The sequence below is a fragment of the Fulmarus glacialis genome, unplaced genomic scaffold (assembly GCF_000690835.1).
Source record: "Fulmarus glacialis isolate BGI_N327 unplaced genomic scaffold, ASM69083v1 scaffold5782, whole genome shotgun sequence".
In the NCBI taxonomy this organism is placed as follows: domain Eukaryota; kingdom Metazoa; phylum Chordata; class Aves; order Procellariiformes; family Procellariidae; genus Fulmarus; species Fulmarus glacialis.
In genome coordinates this window covers 140,382-163,514 of record NW_009197528.1, presented here as the reverse complement: position 1 = coordinate 163,514, position 23,133 = coordinate 140,382, and the positions used below count along the sequence as shown (strand labels likewise).

At 40.7% G+C, this 23,133-nt stretch overlaps 1 protein-coding gene across 1 annotated transcript in view; it reads right to left on the bottom strand.

Moving 5' to 3' along the window:
* LOC104072962 (contactin-associated protein-like 5) overlaps window positions 1–23,133 on the bottom strand; it is a gene marked incomplete at both ends in the record, with an annotated part of 104,594 nt that overhangs the window by 11,838 nt on the left and 69,623 nt on the right. The window contains 5 exons of the mRNA XM_009572583.1: window positions 3,948–4,119; window positions 5,280–5,429; window positions 8,076–8,340; window positions 19,273–19,416; window positions 22,752–22,936. Of these exons, the coding sequence (XP_009570878.1) occupies window positions 3,948–4,119; window positions 5,280–5,429; window positions 8,076–8,340; window positions 19,273–19,416; window positions 22,752–22,936 (916 nt within the window). The remainder of the gene's footprint in view (window positions 1–3,947; window positions 4,120–5,279; window positions 5,430–8,075; window positions 8,341–19,272; window positions 19,417–22,751; window positions 22,937–23,133) is intronic.

Here is a 23,133-nt window from a genome sequence, read left to right as displayed (position 1 = left end):
CTTTCCCTCCCCAACAAAAAGTCTCTGAATTCTAGGACTTCATGGCACCTTCACTTCCAGACATCTCTGCCTTGTTCCTTTCTGCTCTGTACCATGCCATAGAGGGGAAATGCCAGCATGTTGTAAGAAACTGTATTTTCTGACTTATTAATTCAGTGTAAGGCAAACAACCCCTGATGGGCACCTGCACTCCTAACCAAGCAGAAATCCTGAAAAAACAACAACAAAGAGGGATAAAATTAAATCCATTTCCTTTTAAATATGGAGGAAATCTCTGTGGCTTAGCAGGATATTGTCTCATTTTTTCTTTAACTCTCATTGGAACGGGGATAAATGCATTGAAGGCAGCTATGACTTCTAACACTTCATGACAGGAGCAGTGTAAGCACCACACTTTGCAACATCCTTAGAAAAGACTGAGCAATCTGTGTATTTGGACAATCACAATAAATATACATATTACGAACAAAAGAAAAAAAAAATAGATGTATTAACAGCAGGCAGTGGGGATAATGCCAAGAGTCCTACAAATGCATTGCTACAGGAAAAATAGTTTCCTCCTACTTTCCTGTTCCAAAAGTCACTGGGAACAGTTTGCAGGAACAACTTTTTCACCCCCTCACAGGAGGTGAAGAGGGAACACGGCACTACTCTGCAGGGCTTGTGGAGCTCTGATATGAATAGACACAGCTCTGGTATGAATAGATTGGGGATGCCTCTCCTTGCACAAGGTGAGTCACCAAAGGACAACATGTAGGTACCATACAAGGGGATGGCAAATCAGAGACAACTTGAAATGTAGCAGTAGGAACATTAGTGATGCTGACACTGCAGCTGAGGGATAGAAACAAGCAGTCTCTTAATAGGAGATGCTGCTAACTAGCTTTCTTCCATCATCGGGACAGTCCATATTACTGTGTTCAACTCTAGACTGTACAACATCTTAACGTCCTACTGAAAGCACAGAAGACATGAGTTTTCTGCGTGTTATCTGCTAATCCCAGCTCTCGCAGATACATCCTGAACTGTCCACTCAGCCAGGACCAGAGCAGCTACTGGGTTGCCTCATTCAGAGGATTGCTGAGGCTGCAAGGAGCCTCTGGAGGTCTCTGGCAAAAGCCCCCTGCTCAAAGCAGGGTCAGCAACAGGGTCAAGTTCACTTGTGTCTCCAGAAGCATTTTCACTTGGCACTGTCTCCCCAGCCACCAAACAGAAAGAAGGCAAAACTCTGTATACTTCTATGGACATCCCCATTTTTTGTGTGTACTCTCTGACAGCTCAGCTAGTGACAGGGCATTTATTTCCTGAGAAATAGTTACTGAAGGATGGAAATAACAAATACAGAGAGACAGAAGGCATTTCATGCCAAGTTCACTTGAGCACACATAATGTTCAAATACTAGAGATGACGAGATATTAAGGCTTAGTCCCTCAGATGGCTCCATTTAAATTAACGGATGCTCATGACTTTACACAGGGAATCCCAGGGTAAGAGTGTGGGGGGTGTTTGTGTATAATATGCTTACACAACTAGATTCTCTCTCAAAAACATAGTGCCGCTATCAATAGTAGCCCCAGTTTATCATCTTTCAAGTCAAAGTCATTAATTCTCTTTTTAAGAGAAGGTGCAAGTTGTAGTGAGCCGCCTAACCACTGCTTTCAGAGCAGGTCTGAATGAGCTTTGCCTACAAGCCTGTAACAAATAAACTGCTTTCTAAATAGAGGCATATTCGTCAAAAGAGGTTTTTTGCTTAGATAACGAAGACAAATGTCCCATTTACATATTGATTAAGCTACACAATCCCCACATGTGTTAAAATTACAAAAACACGTGCTTTACAGTGCACACAGCAATAAATCTTATAATTAAGAAAGGGGAGATCACATTTCTCTGAGAAGATGCTTTTACAGAGTTTTAAAGCTCCTTATATAGAGAGAATGAGCAGCTGGATACTGCATGCCTGAAGCAAGACCCCAGTTTTCCTATAGTCCAGAGCTGCTGCAATACAGAGCACTAGTTGAACTACGGTGACTAGTCGAATTACAGTGACTGGAAGTGTCAGACATTTTGTGCAGTGAAAAATTTGAACAAGATCTGAAAACATACTCAAGCGTACACCATGCAGACTAGCCCACAATACAGTCTTTAGATTTGAATTCAAATCTCCTGTTCTCCCAAATTTTCCATCTATAGTTTGTTGTAACCAATTATGCCACAATATAGGCTTGCAGAACCTAAAATTTTCAAAAATGGTTAGGAAGAACTCACTCCACATATACTTTCTTGTTCAGTCTTTCCCCAGCTCATCCACTGGCTTAGGATCAATTGTGTTGGCAAAATAACACAAAGGATTTGCCTTGTCTGTATTTTCCTTATTTATTTTCTTTGAATTTCATCCCTCTTTCCAACTGTCCCTTGCTGCTATGACCACTCTTGACTTCAGTACTGCACCAGCAGTACTTCACCCTGTGAATCTTTGAACAACTTTTGTACCTTCCTGAAATCAGTTCTGTAAATTTAACCTCTCTCAAGATTGTGTTCCAGATGTGTAAAATGTGCAATATGATTTGCACCAAAAAAAAAAAAACAAACCCAATCAAGTCTTTCCTTCTTCCCTGCAAAACAGCTTCATAACAGAAGAGTTGTTTTCTGTTTCAATATACAAATACACAAGTTGCCTTTGAATGGTCCACACGATCTTAAAGAACCTGTTTTTCCAAGAAAAGAGCAAAACACTTTTTCTCTCAATTCTCAAGAAAGTTTATATTTTACTTCCTTTTGTTAAATCAACTCCATCTGCCATTTCAGGCACACCAAGCGTGAAATTTATATCCCCTGAGTTCAGTCATCGATAAACATGGAAACAGGTTTGATCGGCAGAGTCAGTATTTTCTCCATACAAGTTAACAAACATGAACATACAGAGTTGAGCACAAAGGTCTCACATAACAGAGGTTTGCCCACTTTTCAAAAGATTGCATCTCCAGCAGGCTGATCCTTCCTACAGTAAGTGATAATGGAGATAGGCCTTCAGCTCCACCTCTCTAACCAAACATGTCTGAAAAAAGTTCGTTAAATGCTTAAGCTCCTAATGCATTTCCAAAATATCCTTACTACTCCCTTAACTATCTGAAGCACATGAAATTTCCAGCAGTTCCATTTCCATTTTTCAGAACTTAGCTAGATTTAAAATAAAAACAAACCACAAAATCAGAGCCTATTATTCCACATATTAACTTCAAAGTACACATTTGCAGAAATAATTCAGAAATATTTAGACACTAAATATCCATAGGAAGCAAAGGAGAAATTATTAAACACTTCAGAAAAAATTGGTTGCTTGTTTCCTCTCTACTCTTTATGAGAAAATCTGGGTTTCCTGTCAGGTTTCAGCTTAGGAGGGATTCATATCAGTATTTAAACTGAAATGTGTCTCTGGTAGATACAGACATTTCATCATTATACTGTCCTATTGAATGGGCAGTATGTCACATGAGGTGTACCATATCTTCATTATAAACGTGCTGTGCTGTAATGGCTAACAAGAAAAATTGTAAATGATCTACTCAAGCAAAAACAGCTAGTATATTAAGGGGATGACATGTTCTGATGAATCAAATAATTTTTCCTTCTCTTTCATTCCCCTCTAAAACTTCAAAGCAATCAAATGTTGTTTATGCATAAAATTTAGTCCTTTCACCAATCTGTAGTTTGATTGAATTTGCATACTCTATTTCCTACACGTCAGTGTGAAGAGAGCCTCATGTAATTGAAACCATTTCCCCTCCAGTCCTCCTATCTTTGCTGTAATATTTTCTATTAGTAGCTCTATTATGCCTAATATCTGTAATGTTGGCAGATTAGAATTTTCACTTAATGCAACCTGTATTTATAAACCACTAGGATGAAAAAAGAACAAATACAAGAAAGAGGAAACAATAATTACCTGTCTTTGATGCCACACAAATCAATGTGTAAATCACTAAAATTCCCCAGGGAGCCTTGCTGAACTAAAATGAGGTCCTTGGGCTGGTTATCAATGAAGATGAGCCTCATACAGCCTTGAAAAGCAGTAATGGGATTTAAACATTGGGAATCGGTGAAATTGTCAGGGCACCCTGTGGGAAAAAGAGAAGAGGCAGAGAAGAATATTGGAATGTTCATCTGTTTCTGCTGGGATTTCCTGATGCAAGAACTCAGAAGCTCATTATTCCAAGTGTCTTCATTCCTTGTGCTACACAACCTTCTGTGTTATAAATCCCTCAGCAAGAATTTTTTTTTTTCCCCCTTAAAAAAAAAAAAAAAAAAAGAGGAAAAAAAGAAAGAGAGAGCAGTCACTGGAAACATCAGAGTATGTGGTCTTCACATGCGCTAAGCAAAATCAAAATGTGTTTTTTTCCATCTTCTTTAAACTCCACAGTTGATAGCAACTGACTCCCATAAAAAAGCTGTGCAAATTGTAAAATCATTCTGGATTAAGTTCTGCTGCTGAGGCAATCCACAGAGTAAAAGGATGAAATCCTGTGGACAGCAGGCAAGAAAACCATTTGTATCTGAGCTTCCTCAGTATTTGGCCAGCTCTGAGATCCAAAGCCTCCTGTGCATCCTTACTTAGTTCTGTATCCAGAGGGTTCATCGAGATCAGAGCCTCACTGCGGTAAGCACTATACAGAAATATATTAGATAAAAAGACAGTTGATGACACTCTCTTTATCTAAATTAATGCTTCCACTCCAAAAAGCAGAGGGTAGTATTTTTCAAGACTGTTCTTTCCATTTTCAAAATTGAGCTAAACCTACATTCATTTCCATGAGAGCACAAGTACCTAAATACCTTTGTAGATCTAAGCCATATGTCAATTAAGCTCTGAAGTCTAAAGTCACTGAGCCTGATCAGGACAGTGATATCTACAGGGATATTAATAATACTAATAGTCCTCAGGCCTTTTAACTAGAAAAAACACTTGTGGCTAATACAGCTACGTAGCTTTTGCGTGTTTTGTCAGCTAGATGCAGGTACCCATTGGCTACCACTACCAGAAATCCACTTTTACAGCTCTGTTAGCAGTTCTGCTTGTTCTCTCCCTGTCAGGGTTGACCAAGACCCTTCGAGCTTCCCACAATGCTGCATGCACTGCAACTCAACGGGGGGTCTAAAATCAGTTATTACAACATTTGTTTTTAGCAGCAAACAGAGTGCACCTGGGGAGATATCAATGGTGAGCACCTGAGCATCTGCATCATGAAAACCTGTCATGCATTTGTCTGAAACAACCAACCTCCAAAATAGTAGCTGTTTCCAGAGTAGATCCTTGAGACAGTGGTTGCATGGCTAGCAGTGGCAGCGTTGTTATCCAGCGTCAGGGTAATACGATGTCTTCTGGCATTGATGTTAACAGAATGCCAAAGCCCATCATGGAGATTTGTGCCTGGCAAAAACCAAGTACGAATAGTGAAAAAAGAGGTGCAGGAGACAACTGTGTTCTTCAAACCTTCTTTTGCTTCCAACTTGTGACCACAAATGTGCAGCTGACCCCAAAATAGGGAGAACTGGCAGCTGAAAAGAACTCATTACCTCTGGAAACAAATTGGCATAGAAGAAAAGGCCCAAGAAACAGAAAGCTTTTGAGAGTATTTAAGTAGGTCATCTCACATTTTAATCTAACCTCATTCTGGTACTACAGGCACTCAGCAAGCTAGGAGGGCCTTTTGCCTTTCTGGTAGCACATTATTACCATTTCATGGGTGTTTATATCTTATTTTCAGTCTGTTGGAGAATGCTTATAGCTCAGAGGAGAGTGCAGAGAAGATGTCTGTTGAGTTTCTGGTACTAAACACATGCCTGAGATTGCAGAGGATTAGATTCAGTGAGATGGTCATACCCTGTCTCAGGCTCCAGTATGAAACCTGACAAACTCCAGTAGGTACCAGTAGGATTTTTGTTCCTTAAAACCCTTTAGCACTAAGTTAGCACGCAGTCTTATTGATGGTGTACCAAAGCCTTTCTATATTGGATTTCGACATGGGTTTTGTGAGAGCTGGGATTGTTGCTCTGACCAGGAACCTATGAAGGTATCTGAGAGATTATAGTACTGGGTAGCCTCTTTCTCTTCTAGACACTCGTGCAAAGTGGGAAACCTCTCTGTTTCCTTATTCTGAAAATCAGTGTTGCATCTCATGGCTCTTGAAATAGCACCACACAGCTACAAAGAAACTCCACATCCTCTGTTCTGACAGCCGTGAAAATCAGTGGGCAAGCTTCTGAGCCACCACCAGTGGTGCAGATCAGAAGTAACCTAATTACAGCTCAAAATACACTACTGTCAGGCTGGAGTCACCAAGATCAGGCACAGACAACTAGTATTTATTCCCCTCCCTATCGGAATATTTTTTGTTAATGTAGCTTTCAGAAGAAACAAACGAGCACTTAGTGACACAAAGAGGTGCGAGAACAGTTCATACAAAATAAAAAAAATTGTGGTGTTATGTATATGAAAAGTCATCTCATTATGAATTTGAAAATGAGACAATTTCCACAGCAATGGCTGTTAACGCATGCACAATTTCCATAGAATAAGAGGCCGGCTTCCCCGGCAAAAATGGATGATTTTTCAACTAGAACAAGTCCATTTTGAAGTGAAATATGTTGTTGAAGTTTGAAAAGATGTCAAAACAAAATAGGTCCCATTTGGGGCAAAAATAGGTCCATTCTTGAGCAAGCATGAGTTTATTATGAGTACCTGACATCTGCAGAGCATGGCACTTGCAATTTTTGCTTACTTTCCATGTGTAAGTAGGCAGTTTAGCAATGTTTTGGATAGCACCAAAGGCTGGGCTCAGGTTCATGATTTCAGGACTACATAAAAACAAATACACCCAAGCAAATATTGACATTGTCTCAGCTTTGTCAACAATTTAATTAGGACTGCAATAAAGGCTGGAAACTCAGTTTTCAGCATTCAATTGCAGCAAGCTAAGGCTGTAGCAATCTACAGGAATAAGGATAGAGGCAGAGCTGCCTCATTTTCTATCATAAAGGGGAATGAAACACGCATACGGAACAGCTCTGCTTTGACTACTCTGTCAGATTTTATCTCTGCTTCTTTTAATAGACACATCTGCCCTCTTTTAGTCTGTACTGGGAATATTTTAATATTACATATTTTTAAACAGCTGCTCTTTTAGAAAATATTGTTATTATTATTTAACTCCATCTGAATTCCATCAGTCTATTACTCATCCACCTTTGGAAACTGGGTATTCAACCTATGCAGAAAATTAACTTCCGAGTCTCCTACCCAGTATGGCTGCATAGCAGCAAGGGATGTGCAGAGGCCCTGGGCTAAGAACATTTCTGTTTGGGATGCCAGCATGGCTTATATAGGTCACACTGGGACGGCATCTGGGCCACTCTGGTCCTGCCTCTGTTGTACAGTCTGAAATTGTTTCCCTGTTGTCTCTGGGAGCAAATGCATAGCTGTTCTGGTAAGGGTTTACAAGCAATTTCCCCTGAGTTTTAGGTCAGAGAGGCAATGCTATTTCATCCTCTTGCATCCCGCCAGCTGCACAAAGCTACTTGCAAACTCGCTAAGGAGGCCAATGAGGGAGTGTGAGGAGAGGAAGCCCGTAGTCAGTCTCTCTTCTGAGTGTAGCGTAAAGGGAGAGTGTAAAGCTACAGTCAGAGGAAGAAAATCAGCTCTGAGGCTGCCTTAACCTGTGCTGGGGAATGATGCAGCAGCTGAGCTGCCTCCCAGCTGACTTCAGCACAATCTGAGGACAGGAAACAAGAAGGTCTTCATGTGACCTGACTGAAGAAAATTTAGCATGACTGTTTAAGAACACAGAGGCTGAGCTAATTGTCAGGTATGTTGAGTCTGGAGATCTCAGGATGCCAACTTTCCATGCTTAGACCTACCTCAAGCTGTACAAAGTAGTTCTTCCACTGGAAAGCAAGAGAAAATGTGAAAAGAGAAAGGAAGATTGGGTGCTTCCTTACTTCACCATCCTTTCATCCTGTGTGTTTGGACCTATGTATTTTAAAGGGGGACAGATGAGAGTAAACAAAACTAAAGTACCTTCACTGATTTCCACTGGGTTCTCTGTCTCTTTCTGAATAAGCAGTGTCAATCTCCCACTATGAAGGTAAACCAAGAGAGGTCCTGAATTTTCAGACAATTCGGTGAACAGAAGTAAGCCATCTTTATTCCATGTTCGAAACTGGAAGCTGACTGACAAGCCATCAATTTGAGGAGTGCCGGGTAGTAGCAAGTAGCTTCGACTGGCGCTGACAAAGGTGATAGGAACAATCTGTGGTTCTGAGCAGGAAAAGGTTACATTCCCCTGCAAATAATAAAAATCAAACATAATCAACATGACAATTTTTTTTTTGGTCATCCCAAAACATACATAGTGAAGTAAGCTTACTGGATTTCTAATGGCCCTCAAGGCTGAAATAGATGTTGTTATTCACACACAAATCTTTGGAACTCACTAGGAAACGTATCTGTTCATTCTGGGAAAACACATCTGACTTCAAAATTTTACTTTGACCCCAAATGGGGTGGAGGAGGGAAGGCAAGAATCAAAACCTCAATTCTTAGAAGGATCTAAACACATCCAAATGTCCCACATCACGACCATGCCTGGGTGCAGAAGGGATCATTTGGTAGCCCAGACAAACCATCTCCACATGGCCACAACTGCTTTGTGTTTCTCAGCACCTCCCATTTCAAGCTTAGCTGTATGTCAATAAAATCAAACTCATTTGGATCTATGTTGACTTCAGGAACTGGCACTGGAACACTAGCAAGTCCACTTGAACCTTCATATGCTATGAGATGCGATACAAATGTCCTGCATTGGCTCTGCACTGATGGGACTACAGGGTGTGAACAAGACAAGCTGCAAGTGAAAAAACAACGCATCCTCCAATGCACAGGGATCCGACCAAACAGACTAGATTTATTCTAAATGTAAGCCAAAATACAGTCATTAATGACAGTACTTTTTTGCCCATTTACACCAATGTTACATAACCTTAAAAGTAAAACCACCCTCATCTACTTGAATCTACTACATGGGGCAAAACATGAGGCAAATTTCCTGGGTTTATTTCAAATATTCAATATATAACTTGCAGTAGCACTACTGGTTATGTTTGCTTTTACTCAGAATGACACAGCCCTGTGCTACTCCAAATAATAAAAGTCCACTTAATAATAATAACACAAATAATTAAAAATAATTATTCTGAAATTATTTTAAAATACATAAGAACACTCAAAGAAAAAGTCACTTGAGTACAGTATTTATAGTGGGATGAAACAATACTGAGACTTCCTGGCTGGTTCCAGGTCTCATGGTTTCCACAAGGCATTCTGAGGAATTATTAAAATATTACATACACAGCAAGCATGGTGAAATCCAACATCATTTCAATGCCAAACTTAGTGGATTGCCTCAGTCATCCAGCCCTGAAATCATTGGTACTATTTGGCTAGAAGAGCAGCACATTTACTTAAAGCAGTCAGGAGAATCTGTACCAGCATGTATCACTGTAGTTTGTAGAAAAACCGACTCCACTGTTTTGTTCAGTCATTGTAGATTACCCAACCAGGTCATTCAAGTCATGTAATAAAACCTTAACAATATATAAAGCCAGGATTCATTTAAGGAGCCACGTCTTTCAAAGCTACTTCAGGAGATTGTTGCAGCCGGCTTGCTTTGAACTAGGATGCTTTGTAAAGTACCGACTGGAATCTGATAAAAACATCAGAGTAAAAGGCTTTCTCCATGGCACTACTTCTCATCAGAGCTGGTACCCTGCTCTAACAGGATAATTATAATGAACAGCACTTGATGGATGTGTAGGAAGTTGCACAGTGCTTGGGGAATTCCTCTCTGAAATCTCAGACAGCTGATGGAACTGTTCCCTGTCACTTTCAAATGTCTTTCTAGTCTATATTTTAAAATTGTGCCAGAAAGAGACCGAGTTATCACTGGATGAAACAACCCTTGATAGATATATATCTATATCAAGATATTTACATATTCCCTGCCCTGTTAGGTGCAGAATGCTACATACCAGATTTAGCAATGGCAAAAACTATCGATCAGTGTATTATGTTAGAATGAGTTTTGAGATATAATCCAAAGTTTATCCAAACTCACCTGAACATTAGTCAGGTGGGAACTAGAATAGAAATTTGGTCTCAACCTTTTAAAAGTTTCTACCTGCTGGGTTTTGCCTGCGTAAGAGATATCACAGGTTTTTTTTTTTGTTTTTTTTTTTTTGTTATTGTTGTTATATTTTCACCTCCATTTTCAATCAAATTCATGACAAATTATATAAAACAAAGATAGTCAACCGCAGTGATATAAACAAATACGGTTAACTTTCTCTAGAGCTTTTTAAAGGTTTAGACATTTAAAATGCCGATGACAAATTTTCTTTGGAATTTTAGACGTTTACAATGATTCAAGTAACTCCACACAAAGTAGAAAGATGTTTACAGATCTTATACGTACATAACACTGGAGCTTGGAGGAAAGTTCAAATGTTATCTGAGTCTGCACTCAAGTATCTAATTTGCTTCACTGGCAGTGGGAGGCTGTAACAAAATGCAAGACTGTAGAGGGGAGGATTTGCAATATTCGGAGAGGATTTTTGTCTCAAAGCTCTTTGCAGATTTTACCTACCAGCAGGACAAGCTATGCATAGACTGACTTAATGGTGCCAGAGAAGGCGAATGCTAAGATGAAAAAACACATTTGCAATGCACGACAAACTTTCGGACAACCTTAAAATAAGCCAGTAAAGACCCCGCGTAGTCAATATTCTTTCAGCTGTATGCAGCAGCACCGTAGCAAAGTATCCCTGATGCACATGCATGGGCCCAAATATAAGGTCAAATTTCTGTCCGCTTTTGATATGAAGTTCTCAGCACGTGCACTAGTCCTAAAGTTGTGGGTTGCTGCGACCCCTTCAAAAACTCAGCAACACTCTCTAGTCATTCACACTAGCTAGTAATTCACGCCATCTGGGATTCTCACAGAAGCCTTGTACTGGGACAGGAGCAGCAAAAAGCGCTACTGAACCCGTGGCCAATGCTGAGACATATGGGCAGGACCTATGCAGCTCCTCCCATGCTTAACCAGGTGAGACTTTAGGCTCTGTAGCCTCTCCATTGACTACACTGAAGCAGAGCAGATGGGATCCCACCTACCACAAGAACAAGCAGGTGGGAACACATAAAGGCAGCGCTGCAATATTCTATGTACATGGGACTAAAGTTACATTTGGAGGATAGAAAAGAGGCATGTTTGCCTTTTGGGGGGTTCTTTTAACAAGGTATATTTGTTACTTTTATTCAAGAATTGAGATCTCCATGATGTAAGGGGCAATAACTAATTTCAGTCAGAGCTAAAAACTAGCCAGGACATTTGGGAAAAAATGTTAAACAAACCAATTGATACCATGGGAACTTACATCAGTTCAACTGACTCATTTAGGAGGAAAAAACCTTCTTAAAGCAACATTCCAGAGCAAAACGAGATGATGTAGTTAATACACACGAACAATAGCTGCTGACATCCTTGCACTGACCAATGCTGCCTACCTTCCTAGAGAAAATAGCATGAAAATTTGAAAAAGAAATACACAAGGGTTACTTTGAAAAATGTTCGTTCACTGAAGTGTGATAGATTCCCATTACAAAAACTGTTAAATTTGCCCTGAATTTTATTCTCAAACAAATTATTCCGGCATATCTAAGTCAGAAAAGTAAACAGCTCCCCCTAAAACTGCATCTGATCAAGAGCATTTTGCTTTAATTGGCAGCAGTTCTGGAACTCTCCAGGGTACATGCAAGACTTCTGGCAGACACTTGATTTTATAACTGAACGCAGTTTAACTGAAAAGTAAAAGCTCATCGGCTAGGAAATGGGATAAGAAGAGCCTAATCCCTAGAGAAAATAAAGGAGACGCTCAGCTCTTCAGCTGCTGGAAACTCCAGCTATCATGTGGCATTTGAGAATTCCATTGAGTCCATCGTCTCCAGACTGATTAATGACTCCTCTAATAAGCAGCGAAATCTTTCCAAAGGAGTTCTTATTGTTCTTACAAGAGGAACCTTCTGAACCTAGAAATGCAATGGAGATATTTGCAATTTGTTTACCGGCTGCCATGACACTTGTCTCAAGACAAGAGTGCAAGCACCCAGATTTCTGCAGGTGGAGTATGGTTGCAAAGGTGGTTCTTGTTCAAGATATTGAATGAACAGGTGACAGCATATTACAATATTTTAAGGAAGAATCCTATTAAAAAGAGAATGGAAGAACACAGTTGCTAAGTGATGAGGGTAAAAGTGGATTACAAAGAAGTTTCTTATACATTCCCCTCGCTCTCACAGAATACTAATCAGAATACTATTTGGGGAATTATTCAAACTGACAGCTGAACTGAAATCCTTAACATTTAGCCTACCAAAGGATACAGGCCAAGATCACAGCTTGAACATGAAGAACAATAAATGAGTATTTCTGAGCTTTCATTCTACCTGTAGGTTAGAGCATCAAACAGGCACTTACTTTCCTCATTAATCACTCTATGGATACTATCCAATAAAAAGGGTATCTTGTTTTCTGCAGAGGATTAGAAAGGAAGATTTCATATGACAGGTAAGGGGACTAAAATCTCAGGCCTGGCTGACATACAAATGTGGGTAAACTGGCAAGAATATCTCCAGCTTGGAAATTGGACGACTATTTCTAGCTGTGAAGAGACTGAGGTTGCAGACAAATTTGCAAAGAGAGTAACAGAGGAAAAAAATGACTTCTGATGCAGTTTTAAAAGGATAAGATGAAAGATTGTCATTCAACACTGAGCAAGTGGATTTTAACAATGGGGGAAGTCCCTTCAAATCCTGTTTTTAAATTGACTATCTCAAGCAGAACAGATGTTAGGAGACCCACATAGATTTCAAATGCTTCTCAAATCAAGACATTGCTAAGCACTGAATGAAAAGCAAATCAAACTGAGATACCAACTCCAGCCTACTGACATACTCATGCAAACTGTCTTCAAACAGGATGTGGGAGCACCAAGATGCAGGGGGTTACTTGAGTTAGAGCTAGTCCACTGAGTGAGCAACTAGTCCATCCCAAGAGAAGGGCTCATACTTTAAGAGAAGTTCCTATACTGAGGTGGGTTTCTCTTTCTCTGAGCAAAATTTCATTATGGAAATCTGAAAGCTTACCTGATCCAACTATGGAAACTAACATATCCTTGTGATAATCACCCCTGTGACAGAGAACTGCCCTATCTTCACTCACTCTAGGTATCACATATGTCAATAAAATGCTAATTGTTTATCACATTGACTTAAGTTGTTTACATTGAGATAATGTTTCCTATGTGGAAAAAGTAGCATTTAACAAAAAAGAAAGTTTCAAAAAAATTGAAACATTGTGACCATGACAGAATCGGGGATGAGATGCTTGGCTAGACATTTCTGGATGTTCTTTATTTCAGACTCCTAAGCTGACTTTGTCACTGGCCATAAGTGGAACAAAGGATTTTACCATTTTTATGTCCATAGTAACTGGACATTATTGTTTCACTATATGGTAAAATAGCTAAGAGTTGCTGACAAAAGATGGGAGCAAATATAGAGTTAATTTGGAAAAATCATACATCATTTCCTTCAGAGACACAGGAAAAGGAAAAAAAGAGCACAGAAGGAAACACAAAAAAACTATAGACCACTTAATATTTTCTCTCCTTTGAACAACAAGCAGGAGTAAAGTCAGCCTTTCAAATTCTCCTTGCCAGAAGTGAATAAGATAGATGCCTTAGATCAAACTGGCAAATTAGCACAATCCAAGACCAATTTTTGTTCCAGTTCAAGGCAAACTGATCTACAGCTTATTAGGTTTTATTACCTGGAACAAAACACAGCAGCAAGGAGATTTTTTTTTTTTATTATTATTATGATGATGATGAAAACACAGCCACATCTACCTTAAAATAGAAAAGTGCATAGAAAGCAATTTTATCAGCTTTTTTTTCATTTATTTATTAGTTTTCTTTATTAGATTTTCCTCTTTTAAATTCCAATTATCTGTGTATCACAGCACAGCACCAGCCTAAATGGTTGGTATGAACTGCACACACTCCAGGCTCTTGACTGTGAGGGGTTCAGCTTGCCCCTTTCTGTTATGCCGGGCAGCCAAGTACTAAGCATTCCCAGGGCCTTAGCAATTGGAATAAGACCTTAAAAAAAAAAAAAAAAAAAGACATTTAAGCCTTAGCTTTACAGCAAATTACATTCTCCCCCATTTTCCTTATCCCCTGCTAACCCCTGACAATAATTAGCCATCTCTCTTGCTCTCCTACAGGGACTAGCAGCCTTATCACCTCCTGCCTTGAAATATCCTCTTCGGCTCAGCAGGTACTAACTGCCCTATTCACTCAATTTGACTACCCAGATAATGTAATAAATTAAACTCTGAACAATTGTTTCTAACCTGTAATTTGCTGAAGGCTGATGACTCTCAAAAAGGCCTTGTTTGCTCAAAAACGTGTCATTTTTTTCTGCATATGTCAATTAGTCTTATAAAAAAATATGGTATCTCTCCCCGAAAGACTTGCTTCACTTTTGGTCATCAAAACTATCGAAATCCTAACACAAAGAAACTTTTATATCAAGAAAAGGAGAGTTTATTATTGCATCTACATGCTGAATTAAATATTTACAGACTGAAAGTCTTTCGAATTTTAGACAAAGCCAACTGAAATCAATGGGAAAACTGTCATTTAAATAGACTTTATTTCAATACTTTGATTGACAGTTTCTTTCAAAACAATCCTGTTATACCATTCAGCAACAATAAAATGGGACCTTAAAATGAATGCTATTTATACAGACTTTCTCACTATTCCACACTGCAGGTAGGATGTGAAGGAGACTCATCTGAAGACCCAGAGAGCAGACAGGAAGACAGAAGAAACCATAAAACGCTATTTTTACAGGAACCAAATATTTCTGGAGTCAGAGCTCATCTGCCTTATCTAAAGAATAGCAAATTCAGTTCTCTTTTTAATGTGTGTGTGACTCATGCTTTCATTAAATAATTGTATAAAACTTTTTTTTTTTTTTAATAAATTCAACTTAGTCCTATAGGAAGTTGTGAAAAATGTCACTAAATAGTTCCAACATTTTTATTTATGATTCCTATAGTCTGATTGCGGTGCAAAAACTAATGAAAAATAAAATTAAAAAAAAAAAAAGAAGATGTATCTAACTCCTGGTTCTCCAAACGCTAGTAGGGGCCTTCACAAATCACCAGCCTGATTTTCACAGATATATCAACACTTGCAATAGCACTTTGGTAGATGAGACATGCATAGACAAGTAAATTCTTCTCAGGATGAAGGTATCTCAAATCAGCTTAATAAAATAGCATGTTTGGATTCTCTATAAAGGGAATGAATTATTAGTTTACATTCTCCTGTCACTAGGTATCTTTCCTTGCTCTTTGATGCTGGCAATTGGTTATTTCCCTGAGGCACTACAGTGATGCATTTACATGTCACCACATCCCTTGCTGTGCTGAATTGTCACTCCCAGATTCAACATGGCAGGCCAACGTTGAAACTCAAACATATCTGAGGGCTGACAACTTCTGCCTTACATATATCCTGCACTCCTCTCAAGTCAGTGCAGGGTTTGCTCTGCTAAGTAAAAATACAACTCCAATTCCTATTAGCCGAAGGTAATAAAAGGGAAAGGGGATAGGGTTTTCCTCAATTTCAGTGAGTACGTAGGGTGGAGCACTGAGAAGATCAAACACAGCATCTTTTCATGACCTCTTCATTTCTCTTCATTTCTAAGAAAAGACTTAAGACCCTAGTCACAGGTCACATTAGAGCAGTTTCTAAAGGTGCAACCTGAATCTAGCAGTAAGTAACCACTGGTGGCCAGAATACTATAGCTATTTTCAGGATGCTATAGCAATTCTTCTCTTAACTACTCCCTCAGCCAGACATATTTAGTAATTGTCAATGGATTTCTCTTCCTAGAACTTGTCCCATCTCCTCCTGCATCTACATACACTCTTAACAAGCACAAAATCCTTCAATGAGGACTTCACCATCCCAGACACCAACAGGTCAAATATCCCTCTGTGAAGGACAATTCCCCTTCAGCTTCTTATAAATGTGGCTCCTACGAGCATATTTACCTGCCCCTAACTACTTGCCCAAGAAGTGTAACTGCTGTACGATTTCTCATAATGAGCAGTCTGCACTCCTTTTGTGCTGAGAAGACAGCTAGTAAATAGGGCAGATCTTAGGATTACTATTTTAAAGCATTTTCTGAGGTTTCCCAAGGGTCCAGCCCTATGACCATCACAGTGGTAATTACAGAAATTTGACATCTCATAACCTCTTGCAATTAAAACCAGTAATCACTTCGGAGAACAAATAAAAGATCCCCTATCATTTCTCCACACTCAACGACCTAGGGGAGGAAAAAAAAACCACAACAAAAAAAACCCACAACATGCCATCAGGGACAGAAGAAGCCCCAGAGAGAAGACAGATAGTCTGTCCAAATAGGTAGGGCTACCATGTAGAGAGGTTAAGTATCACACAATATAAAAATGAAATTCTGAAGGCAAGTTCCAGTTCAAAGAGACAGGCTTCGTTATCTTGAGATGCCTTCTCAAGGGGATTTATTGCAAGTCTGACAACTGCAAATGAGTTACAGAAAAGAACAGGCGGAATGATAATCATAGCCAACACCCAAGAGTATGATACATAGTACAGCACTCTGTTATTGACAACCTGTAGTTACGTCCTCTAACTTTAAATGCAGCTGATTTGGGACCATTATTTGTATGAATGAGGAGCTACTTCATAAGAGGAAATCTATACCTCCAAAGCTGATGTACCATTCTCCTGCTTGTGTGAAAGATGCCAACAGTAAAAAAAACCAAAGTTGATGGATATGAAAACCCACAAGTTTGGCTCACCAACAGTGTCAATGTTCACAAAGGCACAGAGGATGAAGCAGAGACTGCGTGTTGATGTCTGCCTCCCTTTCGGAGGCAAAAACGAGCATCTCTGAGCATTAATGGCTTTCTAATCCCAAACAGGCCAGTTTGTTCTCAAATATCTTTCGTTAGGAGACAAATGTATTTTGGGGGCTAACAATGTAGAACCATCTCTGGTGATCTCCAGCTTGTGGGGAGGGAACACAAGTACAAAACATGTTGTTGGAAGAAGTGATTCCAAGTTCCTGCTATATTTAATTATTCCTCTGTGCTGTTCCTTTCGTCACATTTCCACTCCAGGCAACGTTAGCAACTACAAAGACGCGAAGCAGAGAAGCTTGCAGCTCCCTGGGGATATGGATTGTTGCTTGAAAAACCTCAGTGAACTTTGAGTAAAAGCATTGAGTGCAGAGGAAGTCTGGCAGGCAAAACACTACATTTAGCAAGAACAAGTTACTTTAATTTGAGTAAGTAAATTGCTAAGGAGTGGGGAAGAGCAGGAAGATGGGAAAGGGAGATCAGCCTGTGAAAGCTGGAAGTACCTGAGTGTTGCTAGAGAAGATAAATAGCTGTCATGGAAAGGATGCTGGAAAACAACAGATTTACAGGGGCTGTTTCCTATAGAAGGATGTTCATCTAAGATTATGAGGTGCTATGAGTGTGGCAACCTTTCCATGCACTTTACATACACAAGTGTCACAGACACAGCACATAGCAGCTCATAAAACCTTGCAAAACGCAGAACGGCAGCCAGCCTTTGAAAACTATTGCGTTAAAATCACCATTTTTGTGAGGGAGATTGAAAGATGGGGGCACATCCCCGCTACCTTAAATTGACAAAAAGAGCGGGATTCCTAGGCCTTCGATCCAGCATTTGCTGAATCAAGTATTGTCGTAACAGAGTTTCATTGCTTGGGGCTGTGTTATACCCAGACAATGCCCTTCAGAGAAAAAGCACATTACAAAGTTTTTCTTTTCCCCTTTAGGAAGGCCTTCCCATTACCCGGCTGGCAAAACAACCAGCTGTTTAATGACCTAGGAAGCAGACTAGGGCTCTTTGCTCCCCTTAGAAAGTAAGCTGAGGGGAAGAGCAATTTAACACAGTTCATAAGATTTGTGCCTTAGAGTCCTGAGTCAGAGCAATCAAACTTGAGGTTATTAAAGGAAAGTCTCTCAGTCCCAGGCTAGGGGAGCATCCTGGAGGCAGTCTTGACTGCCAGCAACACAGTGAAGGACTTCTCACCCATCACATTTCCATTTTCTATTTCCCTCTGTATTCTATCTCGCCCTAGGCAGGGAAAGTGAGGAAAGACTTCTTGTGGTCTTCTGGCTTGCTTTGTTATAGCTTCAGTCTGTTTATACACATTACTACAAACTAGAAGATGCCATGAGAGCCAGAAGCAGTTTCACCTCCACGTTCTCCAAAGACACAATATTAACCAAAAGGCATGTATCAGAGCGTGGTGCAGGAGTGAGGCACAAGCTAAATAAAGAGCTGAATTATTCAAAATTTGTTAAGGCTGCATAGGAGTGTACTGTTCCCTCCTCTTATGAAGTAAGAGGTTCTTTATTTGCTCGTGATATATTTAAATATATCTGTAATTTTGGACATTATTAGGTGCGAAGTTATGTTTATATTTTATGTTAGCAGGCTGGAGAAGACCTTTTGCTTTACTTCTACCATCCCACATTTAGAGACAGTAGTACCAGGTCAATGGTTCTCAGAACTGTCAATACACTGAACGTAAGGGGCAGCACAAAGGAAAATATTTCCAGTAATAAAAGAAACATTTATTCTTCTCTATGATACCAACTCAAATAGCAGAATAAAATTTTGCTACTACTGTACTCCACAACAGTGATGGAGAATGGTTCAGAAAATAAGACTTTATCTGAGTTAACCGGGGGAAAAAAAAAGTCTCTGACTTTTATCATGCCATCAAAACGACACATTTTAATCTTGGAAAAGGAATTAAAGTTTCTCCAAACAAATTATAATACACCTAGAAAGTCAGAGAAATGTATTAATTTCCACACGTGTCTTTCAATAACTCTCACCACAGCAGTCAGTGCTGGCTGGTGTTAGCCTCAGCAATATCATTTTAACAAGCTAATTATGCCCATAGCTATCGAAATCTGAACTCCACTCATTCAGTGCAGCCGGTAGCACCAACAGCATGGAAGTAAAGAAGGAAAGCATACATTATTGTCTCTTACCACAGTATAGATCTGAGGTTTGCGCCTTTTTGCCAGGTCAATTATATTGACTCCGTTGTAGTAAAGGTTCTCAATGCACCCATGGAAATTTTTCCTCTGAAAGGTTCCTGGTTTCCCCGGGACAGGAATCCCTCCGAAACTGAGCTTTTGGAAAGAATAAGAACAGTATTTAGTTATCACCCCAAAAGCAAGAGGGCAGAGCCCTACTCCATGCAGCCAGCTGGGATACTACCTAAGAACCAAGTCACATTAACAGCACCATCTCAGAGTATGAAGTAGGGCCTGGCTGCCCAACAGGGGAATTACAGGCTGCATAGCATTATAGCTGTTGGAGAAATGATGCCACCGCAGACAGCTCACTAATTTGGGAACAGCTTTTAAGTACCTTGACACACCACTTCAGCAACCTAGTACTACCAGGCCCCCACCCAGGAACACCCAATGCACAAGGTAACATTCAAATGGTCTCCAACCCACAGCCCCCACTGGCCTGGGGCCACCCAGCAGCAGGCCACGGTGGCCAGGAACCCCTGAGCAACGGGGGAATAAACTCTTCCCGCCCACAGAGCACTGGGTTTGCCTGAGAGCTGGAGTCACCCCTTTCCACCAAGCGTGTATCTGAACAGTTCTGGTTTCAGCTAGTGGAGGGTAGTATCACACACACAAAGTACCCCATTTGCACCTTGCAATCGTTTCCCTAAATTTCGCTGTGGTTTGGTCTTTACAATACTCGCACGTGGTATTTGGGACTGAGCAGTGTAACGGAGAAGTTCTGCAGGTTACGCATTTAAACAAAACTTCTGCTGTGCTGTTGTCTGAGTACTGGAAGATGTTAGTATTGTGCAGATTACAATTTATCACTTAACTGGAGGGCCGAAAGCCCTGGGAGGACGAAGAGCCTAAGAAAATAAAGCTTCCAAAATCCTTGGAGCATAATTACTTTGGATTCCCAAGAAAATAAAGAAAGAAAAACAAACAAACAAACAAAAAACCCCAAAAAACCAAACCCCACAACCCAAAAAACTTCCGATAATCCTGTTTTAATTTTCCAGATGACACAGCTCATTTCTAATTAGCTTCACTGGCCTTTTTGGCAAAGTCTTACTGGTAGTACCGCTGGGGTTTTATTAATTTTTCCCATCACATCCAGTAGCATCGTGAGTGATATAACGCAGGTGGGAATCCTGCAGCCACCACACTTCACAGTGTTTCCAGCGCATCAGGAGCTGTGCTGCAACCCTGCTGCACCCACTGCAGCAAGGGCATGCACTGCTGCGCGGCACCGCTTACGCGCTGACGGCTGCTGGAACCTGGTCAGCCTTAGTCCTCTGTCACAACTTCTAACGGCTCGCCTCAGCTCATTATTACAAAAATAAAGGGAAACGTGGGGGTTATTCTTCCTCCCACTCCACCTAACAAGCTGGGATACATAAGCAAATGAAGCCTCCCTGGATAACCTTGAAAGCACTTCTTTGAAAACAAGTCCTTAATGAACTTGCACCTCAGTTGTATTAATTGATCACTTCAGAGAAATAAAGAGTGGACAGACTGCTACTTTACATCACTTGCAGGTTTGTTATTGGCATCAGGGCTTACGTGGTAGCAACGTTTTTTTCCAGTGAGAATCATTAGTTCTTCCTTAAAACACCAGACTTTCCTTCTTTCATGTTCTATTCTTTAAGTCTCCTGCTTAAGGACTCTGCACTGGGTTTCAAAACCAGCAGAAAAATCAATGTCAATTATACCACTGCATTATTAAGAAAACAGTTTCCTTTGTGATTGGTAATAATTTTAATTACCAAACTAATGGTTGTATTACCCTCAGGAAGGCCTTTAAGCCCTAAAGTGTGCCGAGATAAACTTTCAGTAGGCTGTATTGCTGTAATGTTCGACTGAAAGATTGTCCAGTGCAAATGGAAAGAAAACACATTGTGTGAAAAACTAATCACCAGGGGCCAGGACCAAGTGCCACAGAGGTCAGTGGTGATGCTGATTTACACCAGCTGAAGATGTTCTCTACTATGTTCCCTATTTTGGAATATCTGGAAAAATGTTCTGCAAATGACATTGGAGCCTGAGTTTTCCCTAATTGGCATCAACTCGTAGCAGGAAGCAAGGAATTTTATTACTTTGAAATTAGGAGAGCTGATGGCTCAATCGCTTGGCTTTTCTCAACCCTGTCTTAAAAGTAGTTACAGCCTTGGCCCTTGCTAGTTCAGTCTGAAGCTGTTCCAGGATCTCACTGCTCAAATGTGCTGTCCCTACTAAATGTGCTCGTGACTTGCTACAGCAGTGCCAGGAGACAGGTACCACTCTCGCCACCCTGCTTTGTGAAATGCAAAGAAGGGAATTTCAGCTGGAACATGAGAGGAGCAGAGAGCAGTCACCTGCCTCTGCCGAGCTGTCTGCTTTTGTCCCTTGGGTGTGCTGGGAATTGATCCTTTCTGGAGAAATGAATCCAAAGTGCAGAGGGGAAACTTGTGGTCTCTTAAGCAATGAACCATGCCAGCTCAACGCATCCAGACAGGGTGATGGCTCTGACTGTGTAAGCATGACCCTGTGCCTTGTGGGCTAGCAAAACTCGGTAGACAAGCGCGTGGGGATAAAAATGAACACAGGTAACTTGCACACAGGTGTGCATTGGTGGGGGAACGGATGAGGAGCTGCCTTGCATATCGATATAATGATATAAGAGGTTTTTTAAGGTATTTTTTACTATCAGCCATAAGCGCTGAACTGCTGGAGTGATATAAACTGCACTCTGCCACACCTTGGCCTCATCACAGGGGAGCACACCAGCCTCGGGTTTTATGGGCAGGCAGGATGTTTCCTCTGCTCTGTCCTTCCTTGGCTGAGCTGCTCTAGCTCCCTAGACCAGGATGCTCTGCATCACAACCCCAGATGTGAAGGGACCTGGGTCAGAGCTTGACTGTCTTGACAGTTGTGCTCAGGGTCTTCCATTCGTAGTGGGAAGACAATGGTCTTTACCTGCTCATCTTTATGTGAAGAGCTGTAATCCGAGCAAGTGGTGGCTGGATAGAGGCACAATTCAGAGTTGGTATCCCCACGGTCATGTCAATCAGATGCAGGAATGATGCACAATGATCCCATTAAAATCATATTGGAGATGATGACACAGCACATCTCCCTACAGCTAAGCGTGGTTGTTCCCTGAAGATTTGACTAGAACCCAGGCTATACCTTTTAGTTTAGCTCAAAGTCTGCCGTACTTTGAAGTGTAAGCATAATCCAATGCATATTTGCCCAGAAACTGGCCATTTTCTGAGACTGTCGTATATAGAGTTGCTCTGACATAGCCTATGTTTGTTAACTATGAAAGGAGCTCTCTAGGAAGGAAATATTAAAGAAAAGATCTTTGCTGGAAAGAAACAGCTCATAGGGTTGTTGTTTTCCACCACATTCATTTTATACCAATTCATCCTCACCTCCCAGGTTATAACCTAAAGGGCTTCACACACCTCATAATCAATATCCAAGTGATCTGAATCCCCCTTCGTTCGGAAATGCTGGGTGTGCTTGTCCACCGTGAAGTTCACTTGCTTGTTGAAGCGCTCTATGAGAACCGAGTGCCAGTGCTGGTCATCCAGGAGGCTGCCCAGGGTGACGGACATGTGGCTGTTACTGAAGTGCAGGTTGGAGTCCCCTGCAGGGGCAGAGACAGGCAGAAGACACCAGAGTTACCTCCAGGCCCTTAACTGAATCATGGGGACTCAAGGGGAGCACAGAGCAGTGCTCCTAGATGCAAACTGGAGCTCTGCCCGTCAGAAACAGACCCTTGTCAAAGCTTGCCTTAGATTCTTTGAGCCTCTTATTCATATATGTGTGTATACGCACATGCAC